The 25955-nt window shown below is 49.7% G+C and overlaps 14 protein-coding genes across 14 annotated transcripts; 6 read left to right on the plus strand and 8 right to left on the minus strand.

Moving 5' to 3' along the window:
- Nucleotides 1-54: 54 nt before the first annotated feature.
- Nucleotides 55-333, minus strand: dph3 (CSL family zinc fnger-containing protein; the record flags this gene model as incomplete). The annotated part of the gene is made up of 2 exons (XM_043283141.1): nt 55-72; nt 139-333. The coding sequence occupies 2 exons, from the start codon at nt 331-333 to the stop codon at nt 55-57; spliced, it is 213 nt and encodes a 70-aa protein (XP_043131906.1).
- Nucleotides 334-570: 237 nt separating this feature from the next.
- ACHE_10787A (uncharacterized protein) lies at nt 571-1808 on the minus strand (the record flags this gene model as incomplete). Its single annotated transcript, XM_043283152.1, has 4 exons — nt 571-811; nt 870-1420; nt 1498-1596; nt 1665-1808. The coding sequence occupies 4 exons, from the start codon at nt 1806-1808 to the stop codon at nt 571-573; spliced, it is 1035 nt and encodes a 344-aa protein (XP_043131907.1).
- Nucleotides 1809-2630: 822 nt separating this feature from the next.
- On the minus strand, nt 2631-5256 carry ACHE_10788A (putative transcription regulator BDF1; the record flags this gene model as incomplete). Its single annotated transcript, XM_043283163.1, has 3 exons — nt 2631-2966; nt 3034-5089; nt 5156-5256. 3 exons carry the CDS (start codon nt 5254-5256, stop codon nt 2631-2633), a joined length of 2493 nt encoding a protein of 830 aa, XP_043131908.1.
- Nucleotides 5257-7686: 2430 nt separating this feature from the next.
- Nucleotides 7687-10274, plus strand: UTP5 (Utp12 domain-containing protein; the record flags this gene model as incomplete). The annotated part of the gene is made up of 2 exons (XM_043283174.1): nt 7687-8243; nt 8300-10274. The coding sequence occupies 2 exons, from the start codon at nt 7687-7689 to the stop codon at nt 10272-10274; spliced, it is 2532 nt and encodes an 843-aa protein (XP_043131909.1).
- Nucleotides 10275-10669: 395 nt separating this feature from the next.
- On the plus strand, nt 10670-11014 carry ACHE_10790S (uncharacterized protein; the record flags this gene model as incomplete). The annotated part of the gene is made up of 2 exons (XM_043283186.1): nt 10670-10784; nt 10836-11014. 2 exons carry the CDS (start codon nt 10670-10672, stop codon nt 11012-11014), a joined length of 294 nt encoding a protein of 97 aa, XP_043131910.1.
- Nucleotides 11015-11240: 226 nt separating this feature from the next.
- ACHE_10791S (ankyrin repeat domain-containing protein) lies at nt 11241-12263 on the plus strand (the record flags this gene model as incomplete). The annotated part of the gene is made up of 1 exon (XM_043283197.1): nt 11241-12263. One exon carries the CDS (start codon nt 11241-11243, stop codon nt 12261-12263), a length of 1023 nt encoding a protein of 340 aa, XP_043131911.1.
- A 189-nt stretch (nt 12264-12452) lies between these two features.
- ACHE_10792A (uncharacterized protein) lies at nt 12453-13057 on the minus strand (the record flags this gene model as incomplete). Its single annotated transcript, XM_043283208.1, has 2 exons — nt 12453-12702; nt 12774-13057. The coding sequence occupies 2 exons, from the start codon at nt 13055-13057 to the stop codon at nt 12453-12455; spliced, it is 534 nt and encodes a 177-aa protein (XP_043131912.1).
- Nucleotides 13058-13507: 450 nt separating this feature from the next.
- On the minus strand, nt 13508-16422 carry ACHE_10793A (WD40 repeat domain-containing protein; the record flags this gene model as incomplete). The annotated part of the gene is made up of 2 exons (XM_043283219.1): nt 13508-15153; nt 15399-16422. The coding sequence occupies 2 exons, from the start codon at nt 16420-16422 to the stop codon at nt 13508-13510; spliced, it is 2670 nt and encodes an 889-aa protein (XP_043131913.1).
- A 356-nt stretch (nt 16423-16778) lies between these two features.
- On the plus strand, nt 16779-18042 carry ACHE_10794S (Rab geranylgeranyltransferase BET4; the record flags this gene model as incomplete). The annotated part of the gene is made up of 4 exons (XM_043283230.1): nt 16779-16787; nt 16842-16952; nt 17006-17594; nt 17651-18042. 4 exons carry the CDS (start codon nt 16779-16781, stop codon nt 18040-18042), a joined length of 1101 nt encoding a protein of 366 aa, XP_043131914.1.
- Nucleotides 18043-18779: 737 nt separating this feature from the next.
- On the plus strand, nt 18780-21601 carry GYP5 (putative GTPase activating protein (Gyp5); the record flags this gene model as incomplete). The annotated part of the gene is made up of 4 exons (XM_043283241.1): nt 18780-18818; nt 18879-20471; nt 20542-21483; nt 21539-21601. The coding sequence occupies 4 exons, from the start codon at nt 18780-18782 to the stop codon at nt 21599-21601; spliced, it is 2637 nt and encodes an 878-aa protein (XP_043131915.1).
- Nucleotides 21602-22049: 448 nt separating this feature from the next.
- Nucleotides 22050-22427, minus strand: ACHE_10796A (Dabb family protein; the record flags this gene model as incomplete). The annotated part of the gene is made up of 2 exons (XM_043283252.1): nt 22050-22262; nt 22326-22427. The coding sequence occupies 2 exons, from the start codon at nt 22425-22427 to the stop codon at nt 22050-22052; spliced, it is 315 nt and encodes a 104-aa protein (XP_043131916.1).
- An 855-nt stretch (nt 22428-23282) lies between these two features.
- On the minus strand, nt 23283-23756 carry ACHE_10797A (Ctf8 family protein; the record flags this gene model as incomplete). The annotated part of the gene is made up of 1 exon (XM_043283263.1): nt 23283-23756. One exon carries the CDS (start codon nt 23754-23756, stop codon nt 23283-23285), a length of 474 nt encoding a protein of 157 aa, XP_043131917.1.
- Nucleotides 23757-24531: 775 nt separating this feature from the next.
- ACHE_10798S (uncharacterized protein) lies at nt 24532-25134 on the plus strand (the record flags this gene model as incomplete). The annotated part of the gene is made up of 1 exon (XM_043283274.1): nt 24532-25134. One exon carries the CDS (start codon nt 24532-24534, stop codon nt 25132-25134), a length of 603 nt encoding a protein of 200 aa, XP_043131918.1.
- Nucleotides 25135-25300: 166 nt separating this feature from the next.
- Nucleotides 25301-25891, minus strand: ACHE_10799A (Cnl2/NKP2 family protein; the record flags this gene model as incomplete). Its single annotated transcript, XM_043283285.1, has 1 exon — nt 25301-25891. One exon carries the CDS (start codon nt 25889-25891, stop codon nt 25301-25303), a length of 591 nt encoding a protein of 196 aa, XP_043131919.1.
- Between the last annotated feature and the right edge of the window lie 64 nt (nt 25892-25955).

The following is a 25955-nucleotide window of genomic DNA, read 5'->3' on the forward strand; positions in this document are numbered from 1 at the left end:
ATATATTCGCGGATTTACACCTGAACCGGAACAGCACCGGGACCTTGTTGGTTATCATTTGGGAAGATCGGCCTGTCACATCAAATCACCCATTAGCTTCACACATTCCACTTAACCCGGAGAAAAGAAGAAACTCACCTCATCAAAAATAACCCTAATCATCAAACTACAACTCGGACACACAGCAATCTCCTCTCCATCTCTCAAATCGTCAATGCAAATCTCGAACCGATCGCCACAGGGACATGGGTAATGGTAGATTTGGAGGTTGGGGTCGAAAGTCATGTCTTCGATTTCGATTTCGTCGTAGATGGAGAGGGATTCGTCGGCCATTTTGCTTGATTTTCTTCTTTTCTGATCTTGATTGTTCTTTTCAAGAGGTTGTCCGAGTTGGTGCCTGTCTGGTCACTGATTTAGATATCTTGGTGGCGCTGTCGCAAAAATTTTGGGGCGGTCATGTGACTGCGGAGGTGCCTTATCAGATCTGCATATCATTTGGATTGTGTGCCCGAGGATGCATATACATCTCGTTGAGGGTATCGAAGAAATTAAAACACCAGAGGACAGTATTTACTTCTCTAAACCCTTAATCTCTGTCTCCACCGCATCCATCTTTTTGATCGTATCAGCATACTGTCGTGTGATATCTCCAAGCGGACCAGATCCAGATTCCTTGTTCAATTTCTCAATAGCAAGCTCTCGTCTCTCTTCTAACCGCTCGCACGTCACCTGGAGATGTTGTTTGTATCGAGTAAGAGCGGAGATCGTCTCGGGTGTATAAACAGTAGACCCGATATCTAGTTTTATCACGCTGTTCAGAGTTAGCCTTGCCTATTCAAGACAATGTCCGGAGTAGTGTATGAACTAACCCCAACTTCGCCTCAATGCCCTGCGCCACCGTAGCCAAATGTTCAGCCTTAGCCTTTGTAGCTCTAGACAACGCCCCATGTTTCGCACGCTCCAACAGCACAACTGTCCGTTCCAACACCTGCGCCCTCGCCGCGAGTACCTCGGCAGCGGTCGCAGCCATCTTCCTCCGGGCCGTGGGTAACTCTGACAATTGAGCCTGCCGTAGCTGCCGCAATCGCTCACCAAATCGTGGGTTCAGAAAAGCCTGTTGTGTTGATCTAGTTGTGGCTTGCCGTGTACGGACTCGAGGGGTCCGCGGGGGTTCTTTGGATTCTGTGGTGGACGAGTCGGTGTCCGCTATGGCTCGGAGGTCATCGATGGCGGAGGCAAGGGCGTTGGAGAAGAAGGGGATGAGGGATGGGATGTTAACATAGAATGCTTCGATGTCCGGAGCGAGGAGGGAGGATGCTTCGCTGCTTTCTATGCTGTTACCGGGGTCGTCGATGTCTTTACCGATTTGGCCTCGTGGAGTCTCCAAGTAAAGTACAATAATAGCGACGATGTCTCGGTACTATACCATCCCCCCAATTTCCATCAAAGGTGAATCCCCATATCTCACAAAGGATACTCAATCAATGGGCCACTGACCTCATCCGCCAACCCACTCTCCGGATCAAACGCCAACCGCCTCAACGTCTGTTTCTCAATCTGCCTCTTTGCATGCCGTACGCGACAATTGTTCAGGTCCTGTTTAACACCGCAATAAAAGATTCTGCATCAGTAAGTCGCAATCATCATGGCTTGCTGCTGCGTACTTCCAGGGCTTCTTGTCTGGCCGGTTGCGTATCATTTGCGCGTGTGGACCCATCGGGATTAAGGACAGTGGTTGTCAGCTGGTGGTATAATCTTTTGAATTGGGGATTGCTTTCGAGGATCGTGGGATCGCAGGGGGGAATCATTGTCGTAATGTTTGGTTGAAGATGGGGTTGTCGATGCAGAGGTTGGAGGTTACCGTTGTGACTGCGCACACCGCCTAGACTTTCTCTATCTACTCTTACCGTTTTCGGTGTCTACAGAACTTCAGAATACAGTAGTGTACAGTGATTTGAGATTCTTCACTTCCATTTCACATTCACATCGTAATCATACATACATCCAGTGCCATTCAAAGCCCACAGCGCAAGAAAATAACCTTAGCGACCATTCATCTCATGGGCATGGCGACAAAGGACAAAAAGACAGCGGTTCTAATGAATCCATCACTGCTCTTCCACAACCCCAAATACCTCACAATACCCCAGCCCCTCGAACGTCCCCAAACGACATCCTCAGATAGTCTAACATTATTCTCCCTCACTTCGTATCGAACATCCACACGCAATAAATGAAAAGGAAATAAGACGAATCTGAAAGCTGAAGAACGCTTCTCAAAAAAAAAAAAAAATTAGCCAAGCCATTTGCTGGTTGGCGAAGGATCCACGAACTCGCAAGAGAACTAAAAGAAGTGGAGATAGGTTGGTCGCGGGAAAAAGAAAAGAACACAAAAATGATGATATATGTACAAGGGGTTCAGGCCCGGTGTAGGGAAATCCGCTTGGGTACGCAGCACACTGTGACAAAGGTATTGCGTGGCGGCAAGAGATATGCAGACCGTTATTAGTGTTAAAAGGAGACATAGACACAAGATGAAGGTTTCTAATTGACTCGAATCACTCGAGAGTAAGAGAGAGAAGTCGGAATAGAGGATACATAGCATCTTCAAACAGAAAGGTGCACTGCATTTATTCTTCCTCGCTCTCTTCGGAATCATCATCTGAATCATCACTACTCTCGTTCGGTTCGACAGAAGGAACCGGGTCCGGCGACTGACCGCCGCCACCCTCAAAGCGCGACAGGTTGTTGGCAAGCATGTTAATTTGGGCTTCTTGTTCGTACTTGCTCATCGGCTTATTCTTCTTGGGCTTCGGGGCGGCAGAGTTGTTCGAAACAACGGGCGCGGGCTCGTCGTCATCTTCCATGACATGCGGAGCGTTCTTCCTAACGAACTTGAGCAGCATCAGTAGGACATCATTGGGGAGCTCATCAATATCCAGCTCGATCTCAGTCTCTTGGGTGCCCTATGATAAGAAAGTTAGAACGCTGTCCACAAAAAAAAAAAAAAGAAGGGAAAGAGGCGAGACATACCTTGAGAGCCGGAACGTTGCTTTGAATGATCTTAAGAGCTTCCTGCATTTTCTTGTCGGGAAGGCTACTGATGCCATTGGAGATGAGCTGCTTCTCATGGTAGGTGACGAAACGCTGCTTCTCAGGCTTGGACTTGGAGGTCTTTTTGTCCTTCTTGCCAATGGAGATGGACCCGCTCTTCTTCGAATCCTTCTTGCCAACTGACTTTGACTTGCCAACCTTCTTCGATCCAGGCGGCGTCTTCTTTTTCTTCTGGGTAATCGCTTCAACCTGACGGGACATCTCTGCAATTTGCTTCTGCAGCAGGGTGAGCTTTTCGGTGTCTTCATCACTTTCTTCCACATCTTCATCACTGTCCTCGTCGGAAGAGTCGAGACTCTGTTGCTCGTGCTGGGGCTCATGAGCTTCAAGATAGCGGTTCTTCTGTGCCCACTTGCTGTTGAAGACCTCCTCAAGTGTTTTTCCGGCCATGAAAGTTGGGTCGCCAGGAATGTTGAACTTGAAGCAGTTCTTGAAGATCTGACGCATATCGGTTTCGAAATCCTTCGCATTTTCATATTCACCAGCCTTGAGCTTATTCGACATGGTTCCGAGATCCATCGGCTTCTTAATGATGCTGTGATAAGTCGGAATATTGAGCGCGACAGGGTCAACCGGGTAGTAGAAAGGCATGGCGTAATTGTAGTGCTTAGTTTTGTAGAGTTCATCGAGAACTTCTTGACAGAATCTCAATTCCCACTGGAACTTCTTCTTTTTAGGCTTTGTAGAGTAAGGAAGGTCCCGTTTGGGGGGATGGATGGAGCGCTTAGGACGTCCATCGGCAGTGGTCGAGTCGCGGCGAATAAGAGGCAGCCCTTCAGGGCCCAGAGCAAAAGTCGTGGCTTGGGGGGACCCGGCCGCACGGGGACCAGACTGACTGGCGCGTGCCTGCGGTCGAGCAGCTGTGGTCTTGGGAGATCCCTTCTTGGACTTCTTCTCTTCGACCTGGTCCGGCCGAGGGAGGTTGACCATTTGCTTATCAAAAGTGGCCTTGAGCTTCTGACCTTCTTGGGCAACCAAGTGATCAGGACCGTTGAAGGTCATTGCGTTCTGGACCATCAGGTAGAAGTCGTCAATGACGTTCTGTGCGGTGGGATACTCATTGGCCTTCAATTTGCGCTCAATGGTCCCGAGGTCCATAGGGCGTGTAATGAATTGAGGGTAGTGAGGAATGTTCATTTTGATCGGATCAACAGGCTCCCGGTAGAATCGCGCATCGTTCATACGCTTTAAACTCTGGATTCCTTTCAAGAGAAACTTGTGTTGCATCTTGGTCATGGTCCTGTTTTCGTTGGCTGGCGGCGCGGCAGAGACATCTGTGGCAGGCGTAGGCAAGTTCGCGGCACCTGTATCAGTCGAAGCGGGAGCGGGAGCCGGTGCTGGTGCTGCACCTTCAAAGTCAATCTTTGTACGCTTCGCAGCTGGTTCATCACCGTTTTCCGGTTCACGTTCCCTGGAAATCTTGGTCGGAGAAGCTGGGGGTTCCGGTGCGTCCCGCATCTCTTGATCGTTGGTCTGTGGTTGGTTGCTAGTGACATCCTGGCTAGGCGCACTGTCCAGCTTGGTATCGACCGAAGGGTGATGAGGAAGTTCAGCCTTTACTATGGTCGAATCCTGCTGGTTTTGGGGTGTCTGTGGGTTATCTTCCACTTTGACTTCCGACGAAGGCTCCGCGGCAGGCTTTGGAGCATCTCGTGGTGCTGGAATTTCCTTCGGGGCCGTGCTGTCCGCGCCAACATTATTAGATGAATCTTGAGAAGCGGGCTGTTCGATGACAGGTTTCTCCTCAGCAGGCTCCTTCTTGGTCTCATCTGTTGTCTGTTCCATATTCGAAGGTTTTGCGTCTTCGGCTGGAGGAGTTGCTTGGGGAGCGACTGGCCGGGCAGCTGTATCAGTAGCGGGCTGAGTGGAAGACTCGGAGTTGGCGCCGTTCGTTGTGGCGAAATTGGCGACACCATTCTCAGTCGGACCGTTGGGGACGTCGGGCTTGGAATCAGTCACTGGATGAGCTTGCGCGCTGAAAGCAATGTCAGTGAATATCCCTCGCGGACTGGTAACACACAATGGTAATGTGAATACATACCTTGTGACAATATCGGGAGAGGAAATTCCATTTGGCGACGGCGGCAGTTGAGGCTTCTCCTCCTTGTGAATGGAGGGAGCCTCGGCAGGCGGCGTCGCCATTGAGAGCTCTGGGTGTGTATGAGAGATCTTAAGAAAACCCCTCCAGTAGAAAGCGTGAAGTGGGAAAGGCAGCCGAATACAAGGACTCTAGTGGAACACAGCGACACAAGCGATAAGCTCGACTCAGTTATCGAAGAGAGAAGGAGAGAGAGAGAGATTAGGAAGTGACAGCAGCAAGACTGAACTGGAATAGGTACTCTGCGCTATTATCACAGACTAATGGAATCGAATTCTCCGTCGAGCGAAAATAATAAACGGAATAAAAAAAAGAAACCTGTTTAGATGACAGAAACCAAGGTCTCCAGCGCTGGTTGTTGTGATTTTCTTTTGAGTGTCGCCAGAGCCCGAAGAGATACAAAAAGAGAAGAAAGAGTCGCAGAGTGGAGAATGCGACAAGAAAGCGAATTTATATTGCCAAGAGGCGGTCAAAGATGAGTCACGTGGGCGGCGACAGTGGCAAGCTCGACGATTTGCCGGAAGAGGAAATAAGAGAGAAGAGAGAGAGCAAGGTCAGATGATCGTCAGGCAAGGATGCAGCAGCGACCACAAGAAAAGTGTATGCCTCAGGCTGTCAATATGAAAAGAGGGAAAAGAAAAACAAGATCAGCCACTCCTGCACGCACTGTGGCTGGAAAAAGATTAGGGAAGATGACGACGTTGATAAGAGAAAGTCCCCAGCAGATCAGGGGGGCACAGACAAGAGAGCGCGACGCGACGCGCCGTTGTTATGTAATCGGTAAAAAAAAAAAAAGGGTAACCGAGGATACCAGGATAGGAGGGGAAGGGGAACAAATAAAAAAAACACTCTCAAGACAAGAGAAAAATCGGAGGGGGTGCGAGAATGCTTAAGTACGAGCGCCCGCGTCGCGCTCGTCCGCCCTCTGCCGCTAGCCCCATCAGTCGCGCTATGCCCGATTGTTCTAGTTCAGGCCATTTTACAGCCTCTGATTGGTTACAAGATGACGCGTTCTACCGGTACGCGTTACTGATTGGTTGATTATTGACCCACTGGCGGATACCGGAATCTTTCATGGTCGGGAGCGGTAGTCATCGTTTTTTTTTTTTCTTACTCTGTAAAGTTCTTTCGTCTCCGTAGCTTCTTCCTTTCAGCTAGGTATGGACAGTGTGTAAAAATAGTTGCAAAAGAAAACAATTGCATCACACCAAAGAGCGCCCCATGTATCACCGACCAACGGGTGAGGGAGATCAAAATGACATACCCAAAAAAATGGATACCAGACATTCATGTACGAGTGGTGACCCAAATGCACTCCTGACCACCACAACCCCAGGGTTGAGCCCCAAGCCCTTCTCCTTGCTTCCGATCGGGTCTAGGGTACTCCGTAGAGCCTGTCACACTGATGCAACCACCCTTGGACGCTCCACCCGCCAAGGCATAAACCAGAATTGGGTCATGCCACGCGATTAGGATTCCCAGAAACATAAAAATGTAAACATCACATCAAGTGGTATCCGTCGGTCTTCGTTGATAAGGGATGCTAGGTTCCACTAGTTATCTCCGTTGGATATTCTCGTCAAGCGGCCTGCATGTACGAAGTACGGCGCATTCCCTAGTTATCCGATAGGTTGTCTTCAGCGAATTCGCTAGTTGCTGCTGTAGAGTAACGGTGGCGACTGCTTGTCAATAGCTCTTCGTGACACTCCGATGCAATAATGTTGTAGACAACCCCGTTTACCTCAGATACACCTTGCTTGTTAATCAACCAAACGAGCCCTGCCGTTTCTTATTGAGTTGATTGCAAAGACGCCACATCGGGGAACTGAGGTAAGGTGATAGACGATGTGCATAGATGTCATATCGAAGGATATCGAGGGAAACCGAGGGAAACCATCATCGTAGAGCAATGCTCCAAACCCGCGGTTGGCGTTGGAGGATTTGTCAAGTTGGCGCACTACTATTGTGGCATCTTAACGACAATAGCCACGGGCGTCCAAGTTACCTGTACTTTGACAACGGGTGCAGTGAGCAGGATGTCGAAATCAGCAGGCAGGCTGCTGTTGTTTAGACAAGGGGTATTGGTAACTGAGTACCACTGGCACTAGGAATCAGTTTGTATTGACCAAAATAGCAGAGTAGTGCACATAACAATTTGAAATGAACGCTTTGTTCTAGAAAATGATGCTTCCCAGTCCAGGCGGAGAGAAGAGACATTAGGATTACTTAAGCAGCAACGGAGCTCCCCAGGCCGCTAAACCGTATCGGGATAAGCGTATCTACAGCCTTTTACAGAACTTTTTTTTTTTTGTTTCGTCCTCAACACCGACGACGGTCTGCAGCTCTTACACCCATAATATTCAGCATTTCTGGTCGAAAGAGGGCTAGACTTGTCTCACTGTGTGGCGTCCATCTTTGCGACTCATTTTAATTCAACTTGATCGCCTGTTTTCACGGATTTCTTACAGAGAAAGATGGGCAAGAAAGCCTCTCGGGCGCCGGCCTCGAAGACTTCTTCGGCCGCCACTGCCGGTCAAACATATACGGGGAATAAGTCATCGATATTGCGAGCTGCTTTTGCGCCATCGGAGTACCAATTGGCTCTTTTTGCGTCCGTTATTCAGGGTCTCGACGCTCAACACCTCCGCATCCATGACACAATCACGGGACGATTGCAGTGCGAACATGTACTAGCTCCGAAGGAAACAATCACATCGCTGGACTGGGGCTACTACCCGGGCCGCCAGCAGAAGGACCAGCAATCAAAGAAGAAGAGGAAGCGCCCTTCCGACGTCAATGGAGCCGGTGGATCCGAACTGGGTGATGTGGTTGTTGCTTTTAGTACAAGTTCCTCCGACATTCGGATGTATTCGCCTGCTGAGGACAAGATTGTGGGATCGCTTGCGAATGGACACGAGAAGGGTGTTAAGGATTTCAAGTTTACTGCGGGCCGGTCGGGCCAGGAAGGCTGGAGTATCGGAGGTGACAACAAGCTCGTGCAGTGGGACCTGCGCACCAGTCAAGTTCAAAGGTAGGCATGACATGGTCCTTTCTTAAAAGCAACCGTCACCTAATAGTTTCATTCAGAACAATTAACCTCCCAACCTCGTCGACATTTACCTCTCTTTGCCGCCCATTCCCTTCGAACCCCCCCGTCATCTGCGCCTCTCAGACACCGCACATGATCAATGTCGACGACGAAGCTCCGCTTGCATTCCCTGCCATGCGCAATACGATCCAGACGATTATCTCGTCTTCGACAGACTCATCTGCAGGGCTCTTCCTCGCCTCCGACAACGATCGTTACATCAACGTCTTCGATCCCAAGACCCAAAAGCTTGTTCTTAACCTTGTCGCAGAAAAAGAGGTCTCTTCGTTATCGTTGTACGCCGGTTCGGACAAGCAGGCTGCTTCTTTGGAAAAACAGGTTCTCGCAGCCGTGACGGAGGATGGCACAATTGAGCTTTTCACGAAGCCTTTTGTTCAGGCTCAAGGATCGAAAGAAACTACTAGCCTTAAGGCCAAGGGAAGACAGATGACTCGAAGAGCCGATGCTTCAATTCAAATCACCCGCTCAGAAAACTCCGACGCTCTTGTCTCTGTGGTGGCTGCGTCCATCCAGGGGTCGGATGTGGTTGTTGCTTATGCTGAGGGTGGTGTTATTCCAGTGTTTGAGCGGGTCAGGTGGCAAAACGAAGAGACTGACGAGCTTTCATTTACTGGTACGAAGAAGGTACCGAAGATTAAATCCAGTAACTCCGTCCTCTCTTCGGTATCTACGAACAAGGCGAAGAACGCGGGTGAAAGCCAGGTCGATGAGTCTCGGGCCATTGTTGAGCAAGGAAACATTGCAGGTGATGATGATGTTGAGATGCAAGACACCAAGCAGGGCGATGCATCGGAAGCCGACAGTGAGGAGGAAAATTCGGATGAGGAACAAGAACCCAAGAAGTCGGATGAAAAGAAGGATGCCCAAAAGAAGGAGACCGAGAACGACGTCGAGATGCAGAATGCATCTGGCTCAGATGCAGAGGATGGAGAAGGAGAGGAAGAAGAGACAGGAGAGCCGTCCTTCGGTGAGCTTATGCGGGCGAACGCATCGGAAGAAGTCGACGTCGAGGCCGAACTCGATGATGAAGTTGGAATGGGCGCTTTGGTGCCCGGTAAACCTAACGCGGCTGTCCAACAAATTCCCACTGGCGTCTCCCTCTCAACCGTTCTCACTCAGGCCCTCAAGACCAATGACAGCGGCATGCTCGAGTCGTGCTTCCACACTGGCGACCTCTCCATCATCCGGATCACTATCCAGCGTCTCGACTCCTCCCTGGCAGCTACCCTTCTCCAAAAACTCGCTGAACGTCTTTCTTCGCGCCCCGGCCGGTATGGCCACCTTCTCGTGTGGGTACAGTGGACATGCGTAGCACACGGCGGTGCCCTGGCCGGCAAGCCCGAGCTCCTGAAACGCATGACTACGCTGTTTAAGGTGATGGACCAGCGCTCCTCGAGTCTGTCCTCGTTGCTCCTACTTAAGGGCAAACTCGACATGCTCGATGCGCAGCTGAGCCTGAGACAGTCGATCCGCAGCAACGCGGAGGGCATGGACAGCGAGGATGAAGACAACATCATCTACGTTGAGGGGCAAGAGGATGAGGATGATGAAGACAGCGATGCGGAAGCCAAGAACCCGACAACTCCCCGAACTAAGTCGATACGCGACCAGGCAATGGACGAGGACGAATCGATGATCAACGGTGTGCAATCCGGCTTTGATGACTCGGAGAACGATGAGGAGGGAAGCGAGGAGGAAGAGGACGAGGACGAGAATATTCTCGACGTCGAGGCAGAGGAATCCGCCGGCTCTTCAGACGCTGAAGAGTCACTCGAGGAGGACGAGGATGAGGAAGACGACAGTGCTGAGAGCGAAGGCTCGATTGCAGACTTTGTTGCTGACTCCGAAGATGAAGGGGAGTCTGATGCTGAGATGCCCGCTCAACCCCCGCCGTCGAAAAAGGCTAAGGTCCAGGGTGGTGCAAAGTTGAAGAACAAGGGTGGAAGGAAGTAAAAGATTCCTTGAGCATGAATGGATATATAACTTGTGTGTATCTGCCAAGCAACTTACTACCTACCTACCTATACCTTGTTCTTCTCTTTTCACATATGTAATTCTTTTGTTTGGTTAGTTTACAGGGAGAAAGAGGGAGGGTTTTGTTTATCAAAAGTGATGCCTATTTCTTTTTGTGTCTATTTACATTTAGCCATGCATCCCAGTTCAGCTGTATAGAATATGAATTCAATTGCTACATTCAAAGTCGTCCACACCTATTTCGAGGAAGGATGGCAGAGCCTTAGCCTAGTATATGCGGCAAGGCTTGGAAGGCTGTGACGGCCGATCCTCCTCAACATATAAAGCCCGCTGCACGTTCAGTGATCTCGTATTATCTCTTTTCGACATCAATCATGGACTTGATGGATCTTCCCGCCGAACTGCTCTGCCAGTTTATCGACCTTGCCGTGTCTGAAGGTTATGGTGGCCTTTATGAGCGTAGCACAGTCAATCTCCGTCTCGTTAACCGTAAGTATTTCCAGTGGTTCGCAATGCAATCCCTACTAATGCATTAGCAAGACTTCTTTGACATTCAAGTTCCAGCACGAAATTTCTCCTATCGATGCTCGAGGGTGCTTGTGAACCCCCGCTACGAAGCTATGCTGGCTTTCACTACAAGATACCTTCTACAAAGGCCACATTCAGCACTAGACCGAAGGGCGAATTTCGCATGCCTGGTCAATTACGTTGTGGTTTAACTGGTGAAATATGACACTGGCGACTCTGCAAGCAACGAAAAGCTACGGTACGAGTATATGCATGCTCTGCAAATGGAGCACCCCGACATTGCCACTGTTGCAGCAATACCTTGCCCTCCCGTCTTTCAGGGACAAACAAGACGCTGTCTTCCTTGCGGCAGTTTATTTCAATAAGCGAGATCTTGTTCAGAGTATGCTTCAGAATTCTCAACTAAATCTCGGGACAATGAAGCATGAATATTTTAATACACCCTTTCATGCTGTCAGCAAACGCAGACATTATGACCTTGTCTATGAGCTTCTGCAGCATGGAGCCGATCCCAATGGAAGTAGTATCTTGCGATGGGCCATCTCTGATGGCCGTGAGGACGTTGCCTACCTTCTAGTGCAACCACAATACGGAATCAATACATCGGATCGTGACTTCGAGTGGGCAATAATATTTTCAATACAACAGAACTATCACAAATTGGCCTGGACACTCTTAGACCGACTAATTGCTCCAATATCAGGATTTTGGTATTTGCTTTCCGAGGGTCTCTGTGCGGCTTGCCGACTGGGCATGATGGATATCGTGAATCGATTACTTGACAACGGAGGCGACCCAGATGTGACTAAAGCCTATGAAGGTGCAAGTCCACATGTGCCGCCTCTTGTCCAGGCTGCGTGGACTGGCCAGAAAGAGGTCATGCATCTTTTAATTGAGCGTGGAGCAGATGTCAAGTCCCATGGGAGCAAAAGCATATTCGCAGCAGCATGGGGTGGTCAAATAAATGCCGCAAGGATACTTATTGATGCTGGACTCTCTAACGCACAAATCGATGCATATGGATTGCTCACTAGGGCAATGTGCAGCATGAAGCCGGAGGCAGCGGAATTCCTACGCTTTTTTCAAGAGAACGGATTGATTGATATCCACCACCTTGACGAGGACCCAGTCGAGGCAGAGAAAAACCTTGCTGAAGTAGTGATATATGCTGCCGGGCACGGTCATGTGGAGTGCCTGCGAATTTTGCGTGAGTATGGAGTCGATCTAGATGATGGCTCACTGTACTCACGGTTTGAATTCCCACCCCCGATTATCGTCGCAAAGGCGTGGAGCCAAAACAAGGTGGTAGAATATCTGTTGAGCATCGGAGTCAAGGACATAAACCCGCTTGATACCTGCATAGCAGATGGTTTCAGGAATGGCGAGTTTCCTGCTGAGCCCAAGCCATTATCGACATGCCCCTTACCATATAAAGCTTGATTCTCCTCCTTGTCCCTAGAGCCTGCCATCTCAATTGAATAAGGAAATAGTAAGATGAACAACACTTCCATTGTGTCTGGACATGAGCTAACAGGCTACTGTTTAGATAAAGAAAGGGAAAATCCTGAGAGGGATTCTCCAATAAACCCCGCCTATATACGCACGACCCATATTCCCATCAGAACCCATCTACAAGGAAACCTCCTTCCCCTCACACGCACCGCCATGCAAAACATGATGCCCCGGCACCTTCTCCTTCAGCGGCACCTGGAGCGCAACTGTAACTTCATCCGACGGATACTTGGTAACGTGCCCATCGCCACTAACCTTGGCCGTATCCAGCGCCAGAATCGCGCCCCCTTTACCACCCCGGATCCAGGCCTCTTTATCAGAGTGCGGGAGGCTGATGTGCGCCAGGCCGGAGAGAAAGACTACCCATCTAAATCTATTGTTAACCCCGAATACCACGATAGGAGGTTTAGGGAGGGGAGGGGGGGGGGGGGCGCGTACTGCATAGCAGGGGCATTATGTCTCCCACCATCAAACTTCGCAGGAATGACTGAATACGATGCATTTCCGCTCACGGAGCCCAGATTTAGTATTTCAGAGCCTGCGGTGCCGGCTTGGGAGGACTCGGTGAAACCGGGGTCCAGGGCCCAGCATTCCAGGATGGATTTGTTGTTGCGCGCGCCGATGACGGTCACGTTGAGGGTGTTAAGGTCTGGTGCTGTTGCGGTTGCAGCTATGGCTGCGGTACTTGTGAGGAGGGTTGTGAGGAGTTTGAGTGAGATCATTTTGTGTGTGTATGTGTTGTAGTGCCAGTGGTATTGAGTAGTAGAAATGTGATGGAAGTGTCCGTAAGGAAGGAGGACGAGCTGGAGGGTCTATGGAATATTTAGCTAGCTGAGCTATGTACTAAATCACTAGTACGACACTCGGTATTATTGTTGAGGGAGTCTCGATTGGATATCCGAGCCGTATTCAGGATTCTGCAAAGCTTGTTTTGATCGGCGCGAGATCCATCAACTGGGCGATCGATATTCCCTGGCATGAACCACGGTTCGCTACTACAAAGCATGACAACGAAAGTTATACTGTACAAGATTAATTTAATTGCATTGTTAATGATAAACTGTTGGGTATCTGGAAAAATATCTATCGATAATCGATCAATGTCTTTGTACATGCACGGGAAGAACATTAGGAAAAGGAGAGGAAAACAAAACATTTATCGGTGCATCCAATCAGTGAATAACCTCGTCTCCAAGCGTTTCAACACCCTCAAACTCTTCCAGAAGCGGACTCCCTCCAAGAGGGCTAGAATCATCTGTCGTCTTGCCGGTTGCACCCCATACCTCGTGAAATTTGACCGTTTTATCGGTAGATGCGACGATAATGCAGCCCTCCTTCAATGTCCGTGAACACCATAACCCTCCCTCTTTGGCCTTCGGTTCTACCGGTGTTCTGAGACGTGGACAAAGCACAGTCGACCCATCTCGGCTCATCACGTTCGGAGTAACTGGTCTCGAAGTGTCGAGCGAGCACCTCTCTTGTTCCTCCGTTGTTAAATATCGCGGGCACCCGGGGTAACGAATCGCATAGAGGGCCCGTCCGCATTCAACAAATTCATTGTTCGTCACGCCGTCCCAACTAGTCCCGCCGGGGCCCCATGGTATTGCTGCAATTTGCTCACAGCTGGGCCACGCGAAGACAGCAATTCGGATTGGATGTTCGGGTCGTGCAAAGCCAAAGGTCGCAACAATCTCTCGGTGGGTATTGCTCCAAATTAAACTGGTCACTTGAGAGTGAACATCGATCGTGGCCAAGCAGGACCCAGACGGCGTGTGGAAGAAACGAATTGTTCGATCATTCGTACCACCTCCCGTCGCGAGGAGAGATGGCTGCCAGGGAGCAAATGCGATGGCCTTGACTGCTGCAGAATGAAAGAATCGACGTTTGTGGCTGTTAAGCGGCACAAAAGCCGTTTGGTCTCCCGAAATTACGTTAGTGGTATAGTTGAGAATGGGTGATGCTAAGGGACTGAATCGAGCTTGAATCCAGGAGGGAATCAAATGACTGATGAGGTGCCGTCCGCTGAATATATGTCGCACAGTGGTTTGCGAACTGTCACAAGACAAAGCACTCTGGCATCGCGTCGTACCATGAGACAACTGGGAATGGTAGGAAGACCGTGATTCACATCGGACTTCCTGAGGTTCCTGTGATGGGATAATCTCGCGGAGGTCAAAGAGCAAGCAGGAGTTGTCGTTTCCACCAGTCGCAAGATAGATGTCGTCGGGAGACCACGAAAAACCACAGATCGACTGAGTATGGGCAGATATCTTAGCAAGCAAGGTCAAGGCTCCGTTCCAGTAGTATCTGTCCCGTACGCTATTATCCGGCCATTCCACCGAGTAGTACCAAACATTACCGAACTCGTCACCAACAACAAGATCCTCGACATCAACCTCGAAGTCAAATTTCTGAGAAGACCTGCGCGAATGGGTTGATTTGAAAGATACACACGTAATCGGGTACCGATGCTCGATTTCAAACCGCACGTTGGCAGTGTCCAATGGACTCCACAAGGTCAATGTGCCTCCTCGTCTGCCAACAGCCAAGATGCTTTTCTCACCATCTTCGGAGGAAAAGGACAGAGATGTCACATGATTCGAGGGGTGTTGTTCTCGGAGTGGTGCACGCAGCTTTGCCAGAGCTTCGTTCCAAAGAAAGACATGATGACCAAGGCCGACTGCTAGGTATCCTGTGGTGGCTGAATATGCCAAGAGTGAGCAATAAAAATCATCGCGAAGATCAGGAGCATCTAATATCCGGAAAGGCTGAGTCGGTACGGCTTTCTCACTGTGATCTCTTGTTGCTGCCTTTGATCCTATGCGTTTCAATAATGGTCAGTTATTTGAGTTTGCGCTGCAACATAGATAATAAAGCAAGACATCATGTTTCTTTCTCCGCCACCAACACCTTCTTACCCAGGTCTCAATGCAAATGTATAGCAGGACATAATCACAGGCTCCCCTCCCAGGTAAGCCGTTTTGCTAAGTTGCAGATTGTGGTGCTCTTCACGTAGATACCATTGTTTACGATGCTGGGCAGAAGTGGAATATTCAAACTTACCCTGATCTCCATCTGTTCTTATCCAAGCACCGTCTTTCCAAACAGAAGGTGAAAATTGGTCGTGGCCAGGGGAGGATGGGCTTGATGTGGACTCGGATGGCGGGCTCAAGTTGCATGTGTTCAGCAGTCGAGATGCAGGGTCAATTTCAAGCGCAACGGCTAGACGTGACTCGTGTCTCTCAGGCACTTCGGGTGATGTAGGTCTCGAGAAGAATTCGGCAATATGCATAGGAGCTGTCGTCCCACTGCTAAGGAGGCCACCATTGCCATCAGGTACTGCCACAGTTGGTTGGTTACCCTGCGCTGCTGATCTGCCCCCAACGTTCCAGACAGCCCCGAAGCTGACTTGTCTACCAGCACCCCTTGTCCCTTGTATATTGATCGACCCTGCGATGGCCGAGTCATTAACCAGATGAGGACTGTAGTGAGGGCTGCGTATGTGCTGAGCGCCTCGTCTCGGGCTTATGGATCTCACTGTGCGAGTAGGTCGGAATGGATCTACCCTTTTTGAGCGTCGTCGTAAAAGCTTTTCGTCTGGTGATAGCTCGCGAGGATTCTTAGACACCCGAAACGAAGTCGAAGGAGGGTTTGTGAATTCTCGTTGGGGAATGAACCGGTCTAGGGACGTTGGGCTTCTCGACTGCTTTGCAGGGTGTGCATTTGGATAGCGTCTTATTTTGCGGCGACCTCTACCTTTGGGAATACCTGCGTCGCGCAGCACGTGCTCTATCGACGGTAGATTGCTAGGGATGCGACCCGTTTGGCGTCTGTTGTTTTTGCTCAGCGGCGTCTCAAAGACGTCCCCAGTATCCACATGTGCCTTCCAGAATGGTCGACACGAGTACACGCTGCCAACTGGACGAGAGAGCCCTGCTTCGGGTATCGGGGTCGCAGGCCCGGATTCATCGTCGCTTGAGCTGTCAAATGTAAGCTCGGGAGGAGTTGAGGGACTGATTGGCGTATCGAAAGCAAGATCTTCCCAGGAATAATCTCTCGAGTGTCTTGCTCCCGCAAAGGAAGGCATTGGAGTTTGCTGTAGATAGACGGGATAGTACTATGTAGTAACAGCCGGCAAAAGCCCTGAGCAATGGAAAAAAGAGCGTTAACTGGGCTAATCGGCAGCACTCCGGGCCATGAAAAGAATGCTATAAAGTTGCGAGCGTAGAGAGAATAGAAGACCCCCCTGCAGACTCTCAGAAAGACCGTGGGATGGAAAAGAAAAGGAAGATAGCCTAAATAGGAAAGCGTTGTAGACAGAAGACACGTGACCGCGGGGGAAGGCAGTCACGTCCCTCGTCTCGGCAACTCTTCCATGTCATAGAAGGACCAGAGAAAAACCCGTGTTGTTTCCCCGGAGAATATACAGAATATCAAATCACGATGACTAGTGTAAGGACTCACATATCCTTGTTGTGTTTCCGGACTTAACGATTGTTGCGGCAGCATGGTATTCCCCGCCAACGCTCCGTAGAAGAGCGATCCCAAGAAGCCCGTCAGCAAGAGATTTGCAAGATCGAAAAATATCAGGAGCTGGACCGGTTAGTCCATGAAAAGGTAACTGAGTTTGTTTTTACGTGGTCTTACAGAGGTACTAATTTCGTGACCAGATTGATCAGCACCAGTATACACCAGAAACCCTTCAAAACATCTCCGAATTGCTGAGCAGCAACCCTGAGTATTATAGCGTATGGAACTATCGACGCCAAGTTCTGCGACATGAATTCTCGCAAGCAGCATCACCTGGCTCAGAAAACGCTGGCGTTGATCGAATAGCGGATCTCATTAAGAGCGATTTGCTGTTTCTGATCCCCCTTCTTCGCAGTTTTCCCAAGTGTTATTGGATCTGGAACTATCGTTTATGGCTACTGGATGAAGCCAAGCGTCTTCTCCCTCTCCCGCTCGCACGGAGGTTATGGCAAGAAGAGTTGGCGCTTGTTGGTAAGATGCTGAACCTAGACAGCAGAAATTTTCACGGTTGGGGGTATAGGCGCTTCGTGGTCGAAACATTGGAGACGCTGCCCTCAGATGGAACGACAAAGAAGACCATGGTGTCAGAGGAATTTGAATACGCAAAGAAGATGATAAGTACTAATCTCTCTAACTTTTCGGCATGGCACTATCGGACGAAGCTGATCCAACGGCTTCTGAATGAGAACTCTGCCAATGAAGAGGAGCGGAAAAAGATGCTCAACGATGGTTTGTTAATCGTTTCTCGAAAGAAGTTTTTCTATATGCTAATATCATGGCGACAGAGTTGGACCTAATTCATCGCGCTTTATGCGACCCATACGACCAGTCTCTTTGGTTCTATCACCAGAACCTAATGTGTACTTTTGATCCGTCGCTAGCGGGATCGACCATGGCGCCCAACTTAAGCAACTCGGAGCGACTAGAATATGTGCAGCGGGAGATCGACGAAATCCAAGAGCTGTCAGACGGAGCGGAGGACTGCAAATACATTTACCAGGCGTTGATTGATTGTACCCTACTGGTATGCAAGATCCAAGGGACTTTGCCTAGTGGAGAGCAAAAGAAGGATATTCTGAGCTGGCTCTCGGAACTGAAAAAGTTGGATCCACTACGGCAAGGACGATGGCTGGATTTCGAAAAGTCACTGGAGGAAGAGACCAGCAAAGGCACTTAATGCAGCCCCCCCCCTCTCAATCATTTAATTAGGAATGGAATGCAGGACGGTCGCACATTGACGCCGTATCCTGTACATGTGCTGCAGGCTCCATGCATATGGGAAATTCTTTCAAGGATCCGTTAAGTGGCGGGATACAATGGTTATGGTGATTCCTGGACATGGAGACTCTCGCATGAGCCAATTGGTTCTTTTTGTACTGTATCCTCTCTCTAAATCTCTTAATTCCCTTTGTCCCTAGTATCCCCTCTGCACACCGATAAGTGTAGACCGTAAAGTAAGCTTGTCCCTGAACCGCTGTTGAAGTGGGCGGTGGGCCCATCCCGTCCAATCAACATGCATAATTCCCGTTTCTGCCGTCCTCCATGGTCCGCCATGAAACAAAACGACAACCGCCGACCATAAAAACAATCACAACAATAAACCGATCCCTTCAATCGATTCGAGTCATCCGAATTGTTTTGTGTGTGTCGCCGAAGTATTGGATTGTTTGATATTTCCATCCCTTGTTGCGACCGGTGCCATTTTCTCAGTTATTTTCTTCTTCCCTCCCCCTGCGGAGTTGCTGCTTCCGCCGGGTTTGTTCCTTCGTTCTCCGGGGTTTCCCCTGGTCCCCCTTCCTATGGATGACTGTTGCGATACGTAGGCATTATTCGGTCTCTGGAATTGAACTCATCACACTTTCTTCTGTCGTCGTTTGATTGAGATCTCCGCTGCTCCAGCTGGTCGGGTTCAGCATGTCTTCATCCAGACGCAACAGCAGGGAATATGAAGGGGTAAGCGCTAAGCGAGAAATACTGGGAAATGGAAAAGCTTATAACTTTCTCATCCTTCAGGAATCCTACGATGACGCTCCGGATTCACATCACCCTCAAAATGAACTCACGGTTACCATTCCTCAATCTAATTCGACACGTTCCTTGACAGATAGCCCTCCGAGTGGAACGGGAGCAACACCGCAATTCAGCGAAGCCCCTTCTTTCCCGCCGGCTCCCCATCAGAACGAGGTCGACGATAAAACAAGCGATGAAAACATGGATGAGACGGGTTTAGGAAATGCGGTATCAGATTCGGAGGAAACCCCTCGGAAGAAAAAGTCCCAGAAATCCCCCTTGTTGACCGCACATCGCCTATCTACTACCTCCCTCGACGATGTGAACTTGACCGGTAACAAAGAGGACGAGGCCATGGTTGACGGAATGAGCCAGGAATCCAAGGCGAACTCTCCGCCTGAGAAGTCGACAGACTCCCCAGTCCAGGGCTCGCGTCTTCAGGGCTTGTCTGGAACTCTCCCGTCGGTCCCTTGGGGACCTCCTCCAGTCAATAAGAACCCTCCTCCCGCTGCTGCTGCTGTGCCGCCGCCGCCTCCGACTAGAAAGTTAACCAGTCCATTCGCATGGCTTTCGCGGAGCTCCACGTCAAAAGAAACCAAGTCTCCCCCGCAGTCCACGGATGGCAGCCGCAGGAACACCGCTGCCTCGGTGTCTACTGTCAACAGTAACCCGGAACTGGCCGGCCGATTCGGAGAATGGGATGATACGCGTGCTTCAAAACCTAGAAGCAACAGCCTGAAAGACCAATTCAGATTGCTAAGATTGCGAGAGGAAGCCGCTGCCGTTTCGGAGAATGGGGAGATGAACGGCACCTCGGGGCAATCTGATGGTCCTCCCAGCATCCCAGAACAGAGCGAAAACGACGCCATCACTTCACCACAGTCAGCGGCGCCTGCTACAACCCCGCCAAATGTGCCGCCCACAGTAAACCCCAACCTCGCTCCAGGAACAGTCTCGGGATACTCTGCCTCCGCTAGTGATGCGTCTGCCCCAGTCGACTGGGAGTTATGGCAACAGCTGGTGAACCATGGGCCACAGGCATTAAGTAGCTCTGAGGCGCTGAATGCTGCTATTAAGCGTGGTATCCCACAGACCATCCGAGGGGTGATCTGGCAAGTTCTGGCTGACAGCAAGAATCCTGAACTTGAGGAAGTATACAAAGATCTTGTCGCCCGGGGAACTGAAAAAGAAAAGGAGCGCCATCGTAACTCCAACGGTCAGGTCAACGGCGAGAAGGAATCTCTATCCTCGTCGCGTTCTTCTGTCCGATCAGACAACTCCGCGTCAGGCGCTCATTCCAATAACGGATCGTCGTCCAGTCCCACCCATGACCCCGATGCTGAGAAGCAGGTCAAGGACCAAGCAGTCATTGACGCTGCCAAGAAGAAGAAAGCAAAGGATGATGCTCTTGCTCTCCAGAAGTTGGAGAAGACTATTCGAAGAGACCTTGGTGCGCGTACCAGCTATTCCCGGTACTTCGTCTCCCAAGGAAACCAGGAGGGGTTGTTTGGTCTTTGCAAGGCGTATGCCCTATATGATGACCAAGTTGGATACGCTCAAGGGATGAATTTTATTGCCATGCCATTGTTATTCAATGTAAGTTCTCGCAAGCGTTGTGCCACCAAGTCATCTTTGACTTTCAAAGGAAGCTAAGCAAGTACCACAGATGGACGAGGTTGATGCATTTTCGCTACTCGTCAAACTTATGAACAAGTACGGTTTGCGAGAGATGTTCATTCATGACATGCCAGGTCTCCATCGCAGCCTTTTCCTGTACGAGCGTCTGCTAGAGGATGTGGAGCCGGCTGTTTACTGTCACCTACGCAGGCGTGGTGTCCCTCCGCAGCTCTACGCGACGCAATGGTTTTTGACGCTTTTTGCCTATCGTTTCCCATTGCAACTAGTTTTGCGAATCTATGACCTTATTTTTGAAGAAGGGCTTGAAACCACGATCCTGAAGTTTGGTGTCGCCATCATGCGTCGAAATGCCCCCAGTCTTCTTGAACAGAAGGACATGAGCTCCTTGTCGCTCTTCTTGAAAGAACGATTGTTTGATGTGTACATTGACAAGCAGCCTTCAGCAACCTCGATATTGGAATCTGGTTTTTTTGGAAGCTCCGGTGCCGCCGACAAAGAGGTTTATCGCGCAGATATCCTCGTCCAGGATGCCTGCGATGTACCACTCACGTCCGAAATGATCAAAGAATACACGGCCGAATGGGAAGAAAAGGTTCAAACTGAAAAGGAGCGTGAAGCGGAGCTCGAAGGACTAAAGCACACCGTCTCCATCCAGAGCGCTCGAATCCGAGTGCTCGAAGAACAAGCTGAGACGTCTGACAAGGAGCATGTGCAACTGGCGTCGGAGCTTGTTCATGTCAAGGTAGAGAACGAGGAGCTGAGCGACTTGACTGATGCCTTGAAGATGCAAGTTGGCGAGCTCAAGGTTGTGCTTGACAAGCAGCCGTCTGAGGTTGAGGAGAAGCTTCAGACTGAGATGGACCGCATTATGAAACGTAACCTCGAGGTCCAGAACGAGAACCGATCTATGGTTGAACAGATGGCAGAGATGGAGAAGGAACTCGTGGAGGCGAAGATGAAATATGCCGAGGTAAGTCAAAGCGTCTCAAGCGACGCACGATACGATCTAATGCGTTGCTCTCTAGATCCATGAGAACCATGAAAGCCTGAAGCAGAAGTGGAGTGACCTCCGCAAAGCCCTCGATTAACGGGTTACCCAGGCTGCTCGTCTCTTCTCCCTATTGTCGCCCTTCTGTTACGACTTCCGTTCCTTCCCATGTACATCTAAAACCTGACGACCTGCTATTAACATATTTCTTGGAGCTCATTAGTACTACCGGTACCACTCGGTATTTAGCTTCCTCTTGGTCCTGAATTCTTTTATTTCGATTATGATAGCTCATGCATGTGCTGGTATCATGTATTGTATCACCTTTTGCCTCTCTTTTTTTTTTGGACGACACACGGGGAGTTTATTGTCATGTCTGTCATGTTATTTTTTTTTTTTTCGTTTTGCGAGCACTGTTGTCAATGTTTCGTTACGGGATGTTATTTAGTTACCTGGACGAGTGAAACGAGCATACCTGCGGTATGCAAATGTACATCATGAGATGAAATAGAATTGTTATGTCACATATCTCCAAACATGCCCGATATTCACAGTACGCTCTCATAATAAGTCATAAGGAAATCCTCCCTCACAGGCCCAGCAACAGCCTTGAGTGCCTTGTGTGCCTCACACTCCGAATCGTAGTACTTCATATCATCCAACGAGGCGAATGTCGCCTTAACCGAAAGGTTGAATCCCTTATTCCGAGGATCGGGAAACGACTTGCCAACGGCGCTGCTGAGGATATATGGCTTGCCGTCCTGCATTATGTCAGAACCATCGATTTCAAGTAAGATGAAGAGTAAGACGGAGGGGAGGGGTACCTTGACAGCAGTCTTTGCGAGGGTTTTGTATTGTTCGAGGACGCGGTTTAGGTCATCTTCGTCGGGAATTTTGAAGAGGGTGATTCGTTCGATAGGGGCCATTTTGAATTTGGTTATAAGTATTTTCCTGGAATTGAAAAGGGGGTTTATTGTGCTCTGTAAACTGTAAACTGCGGGGGAGCTCTTATATGTACCACCCCGTGGAGTACTCTATAAATTTAATTCCGACGGAGGCCGGATGTTCGTCCGGCGGTTTGTCTCGGAAGTCACGACGCAACAATTCGATTATGAATGTAAGGGTAGAGAACTAGAGGATTGATAGTGGGAATTGTCATTTATTTGTCTATTTATACGGGTATCGCGCTTTGTTCTTCCCTCGTATTCCAGCAGGCGTCATCTCGAGGCTGTATTGGAGTGCGGAACAAGTGCTCACGGATGCGCAAAATTCCGCGCGGGTAGTTCTTTTGTCGCGGAATGTTGAGAGGCACTTGATCAGCACGTCGTGTCAATGGCAGAATATGAGATGCCCTAGATGAAGCATCCGTGCAATACGGAGTACAAAATCACCCGCTCCTGGTCGACTGCGTAGGTGCTGGCATTGACATCTCACATTCTGCCGCGTTATCGCCATTGGTCGCCGCAGAGTGCCATTCGTGATCGTTGAAGGATCCTAAGCTGGAACTGATTGATGCTAGGAATGAGCATCAGGTGGGAGCACATGCTGAGGAAATTTAGGTTGAGTTGAGCTGTTGTCTGCGTAGCTGCAAAGGTCGTCGTTCTGATTTCATAGCCTTGCTGCTCATATATTTCGTCACCGGTGACCGTCCGTTTATTTCCAAGCGTACCCCAGGGGTACATGTGTGATGGTAGTCAGTGTTCCTCGGAGTTAGGCCCGCGAAGTAATTGCTCCTAGAACCGAACCTTCACACCCAGGCCCAAGTAGAGCGAACAAGCAACTCAGCTATCATTCACCGGCTCCGGACGACTCTTGAATATCATCTTAAACTTCACAACCTCCAGAATCTCCAACTCATCCGTTTCACCTCGCCGCTGCACAACTGCAATCGGCTGCGGTAGTTTCTTGACTTCCCCCGTCATCCTCTGATACCGTCCAACGTACAAATAAACCCGTTTCATCCAACTGGTGTCGTCATTGCTTGTAGTTTGCGGTGAGTAATCGGGAAACATCAGCTTGCCGAGGGGCGTTTCGTAGGTGGTGTCTGTAGCGGTAGGAGCAGCTCCATTTTCGGCTTGGTCTTGGTCCTGGGATTGTTGCTTGTCTGGTTGCTGTTCTTCTGTCGATGGGAAGTTGATTGTGCCTTGGAGTTCGAGGAGGGCTAGACCGGAGGGTGTTTGGAGGGTGTTTGGGAGGGGGTTGTCGTGGGGTTTTGAGGGAGAGATTGCGCGTGGGTGGAGGGGGATGGATGGCATTTTGGTTCGATATTCGCTTCTTGTTATATCGAGGGAGATATGAGAACGTAGGGGGAGGTCGGTTCTGAGAGCCTTTGCGACGTGGAAGATGGGGAAGATGGAAAAAGAAACGCGTCGCATCGCGTCGGCGGTGATAAGGATTGATAAGATATCGGCTCCCAGTATGAAGTCTGTTTGGGAAATTTTTCTTACCTCTACATGTAATTCTAAAATATTTATTCTTTTTGCTCGGTAGAATGTCTAAGCCGATTCCGCGCATTTTGGATTAACCGTACACATTCTCCGTTCTCTCTTTTTGGAGATACCAGAAACAAACGGATTTCTTGGCCACCAAACAACGAAGTATAACCATGGGATTCTCCTTGGCATTTGGCGACTTAGGAAGAGAGCTTTGATTGATGTAGATAAAAGATAGACTTGTCCTGGTAAAATGACCAGCGCTCAACACTCAGCCGTGAATGCAAATCATGAAAAACAACCAAACCCCATCATTCACTGCCCTTAGTAGTCTGGCATCTTCCTCCAGCCCCTCCTTTACATAGTCATCCATCTCTCCTATTAATCTGTATCCGAACTCTCCCATAATCTTGTATATAGTGACCTGATATCAATTTCGACCCTATACGTGCCAAATCCCGTCGTGTTATCTGCATCACTGCAAAGGTTTCGATAGACGAACTTTCGCAGTTATCAGGGATCCGAAGAAGCTGACCATATGGCACCAGGCGTCGACAGACCACGATCCGCGGGAAGAAGACCAACACATCCGTCGAAAATGTCCTACACGACCTCCAGGATGTGGCGTTCGGACCAATCCAAGGAATACGAAGCATTCGCACGAGCTCGCTGCAACTATACCCACATCGCGCCGCTCTCACCAGTCGTTCCCCGCACCTGGCCCGAGTGGATCAAACACCGTCTGTTGATCCAAGAAGAAGCGCAATCTCAAGAGCTGCGACGTTTGGCAATTAAGACGCTGGTGAGCAGGATTCAGGAAACCATCGAGGAATATCAGCCTCCGTTTGCGGATAAGACGTTCGAAGACCATCTCTCATCGGTGCTGGCCCGGGAGTCCATTTGGCTTCCTTCATACACTGCTCCTCCGGATAGGGAACAGGCTCCGTGGCCGACTCACGACGAGATGAAGCACGAAGGAAACCAGAGGGGCAAGTCGGGGTATTGCCGTTTCCTTCCCTTGCCTCGTACTCCGGGAGAAATCACATCAAATTGGAAACAGTGCTCTCCTATTGTGCCTTTCCAGTTTGACGAAGTTGGTCATCTCAATGCGGAGGAGGAAGAGGGCAGTTCTGAGCATGAGACCGATGAGAACATGCTTCTTCTCGTTGGCAACTTTTTGCTTAAGGAACTGGAATGTTAAGTGGCTCGGTGGCAGAAAGAGAGGGAAGATAGAAAAGAAAAGGGTTCTGGCGGGAGAGTGTTATGTTGCTGGCAACTGGTATCTCTCATGATGGGAAGAGCTTTGCTAATAATAATATGCCGTTTCTTGTCATCAAAGTCATCTTCGTGTCCATCGTAATTTATCATCACGCCGTGCGATAACAGGCATCTTCCAAGTTAGCAAGGCCCTGTATTGCCTGGTCCACGACATGATCTGCACTACCGGGACCTTGCATTTTGCCGTATCGCAGGTCACTCAAATCACTCACGGTCGTGTTGAGTTCGGACGTAATCGCAACTGCGTCCTGGTCAATTCTAGAAATGTCATGCTCAATGTTCGTACAAGCCAATTCCATTTCCGACAAAAGGCTCGACACGGAATGATATTCCTCAGAGGAAGACGCAAAATCTGTCTTCTGTCCGAACAGTTGAACATCCATATCCATTTCTCGTCGGTCATGCTCGTTCATGTCCTCGATGCCGGTCTTCACGATGGCCTTTCGAAGTTCCTCTTTTTGCTTCTCGCCATTCTTGGTTTCTTGGTCAATGTTCCCGTTGACTACGTTCAGATCCTGGTCTCGGATCTCCTGCAGTTCTCGATAGAGCGTTTTGACATGCGGGTGAGAGCGCAGTCTTTTGGGGAATAATTCCGTAAACTGCTGCAACGAGATGACCGTCGGTAAGGAACCGGGAGACAGAAGGAAACTGCTCAAAATGTATGCTTCTGAAGGAGCCATGGTAGGGTGTATTCCGTTCCCGACGCGCCAAATAGAGATGACGGAATGGACGCTATGCAACAAG

The sequence above is a fragment of the Aspergillus chevalieri genome, chromosome 1 (genome assembly GCF_016861735.1).
Source record: "Aspergillus chevalieri M1 DNA, chromosome 1, nearly complete sequence".
Lineage (NCBI taxonomy): Eukaryota > Fungi > Ascomycota > Eurotiomycetes > Eurotiales > Aspergillaceae > Aspergillus > Aspergillus chevalieri.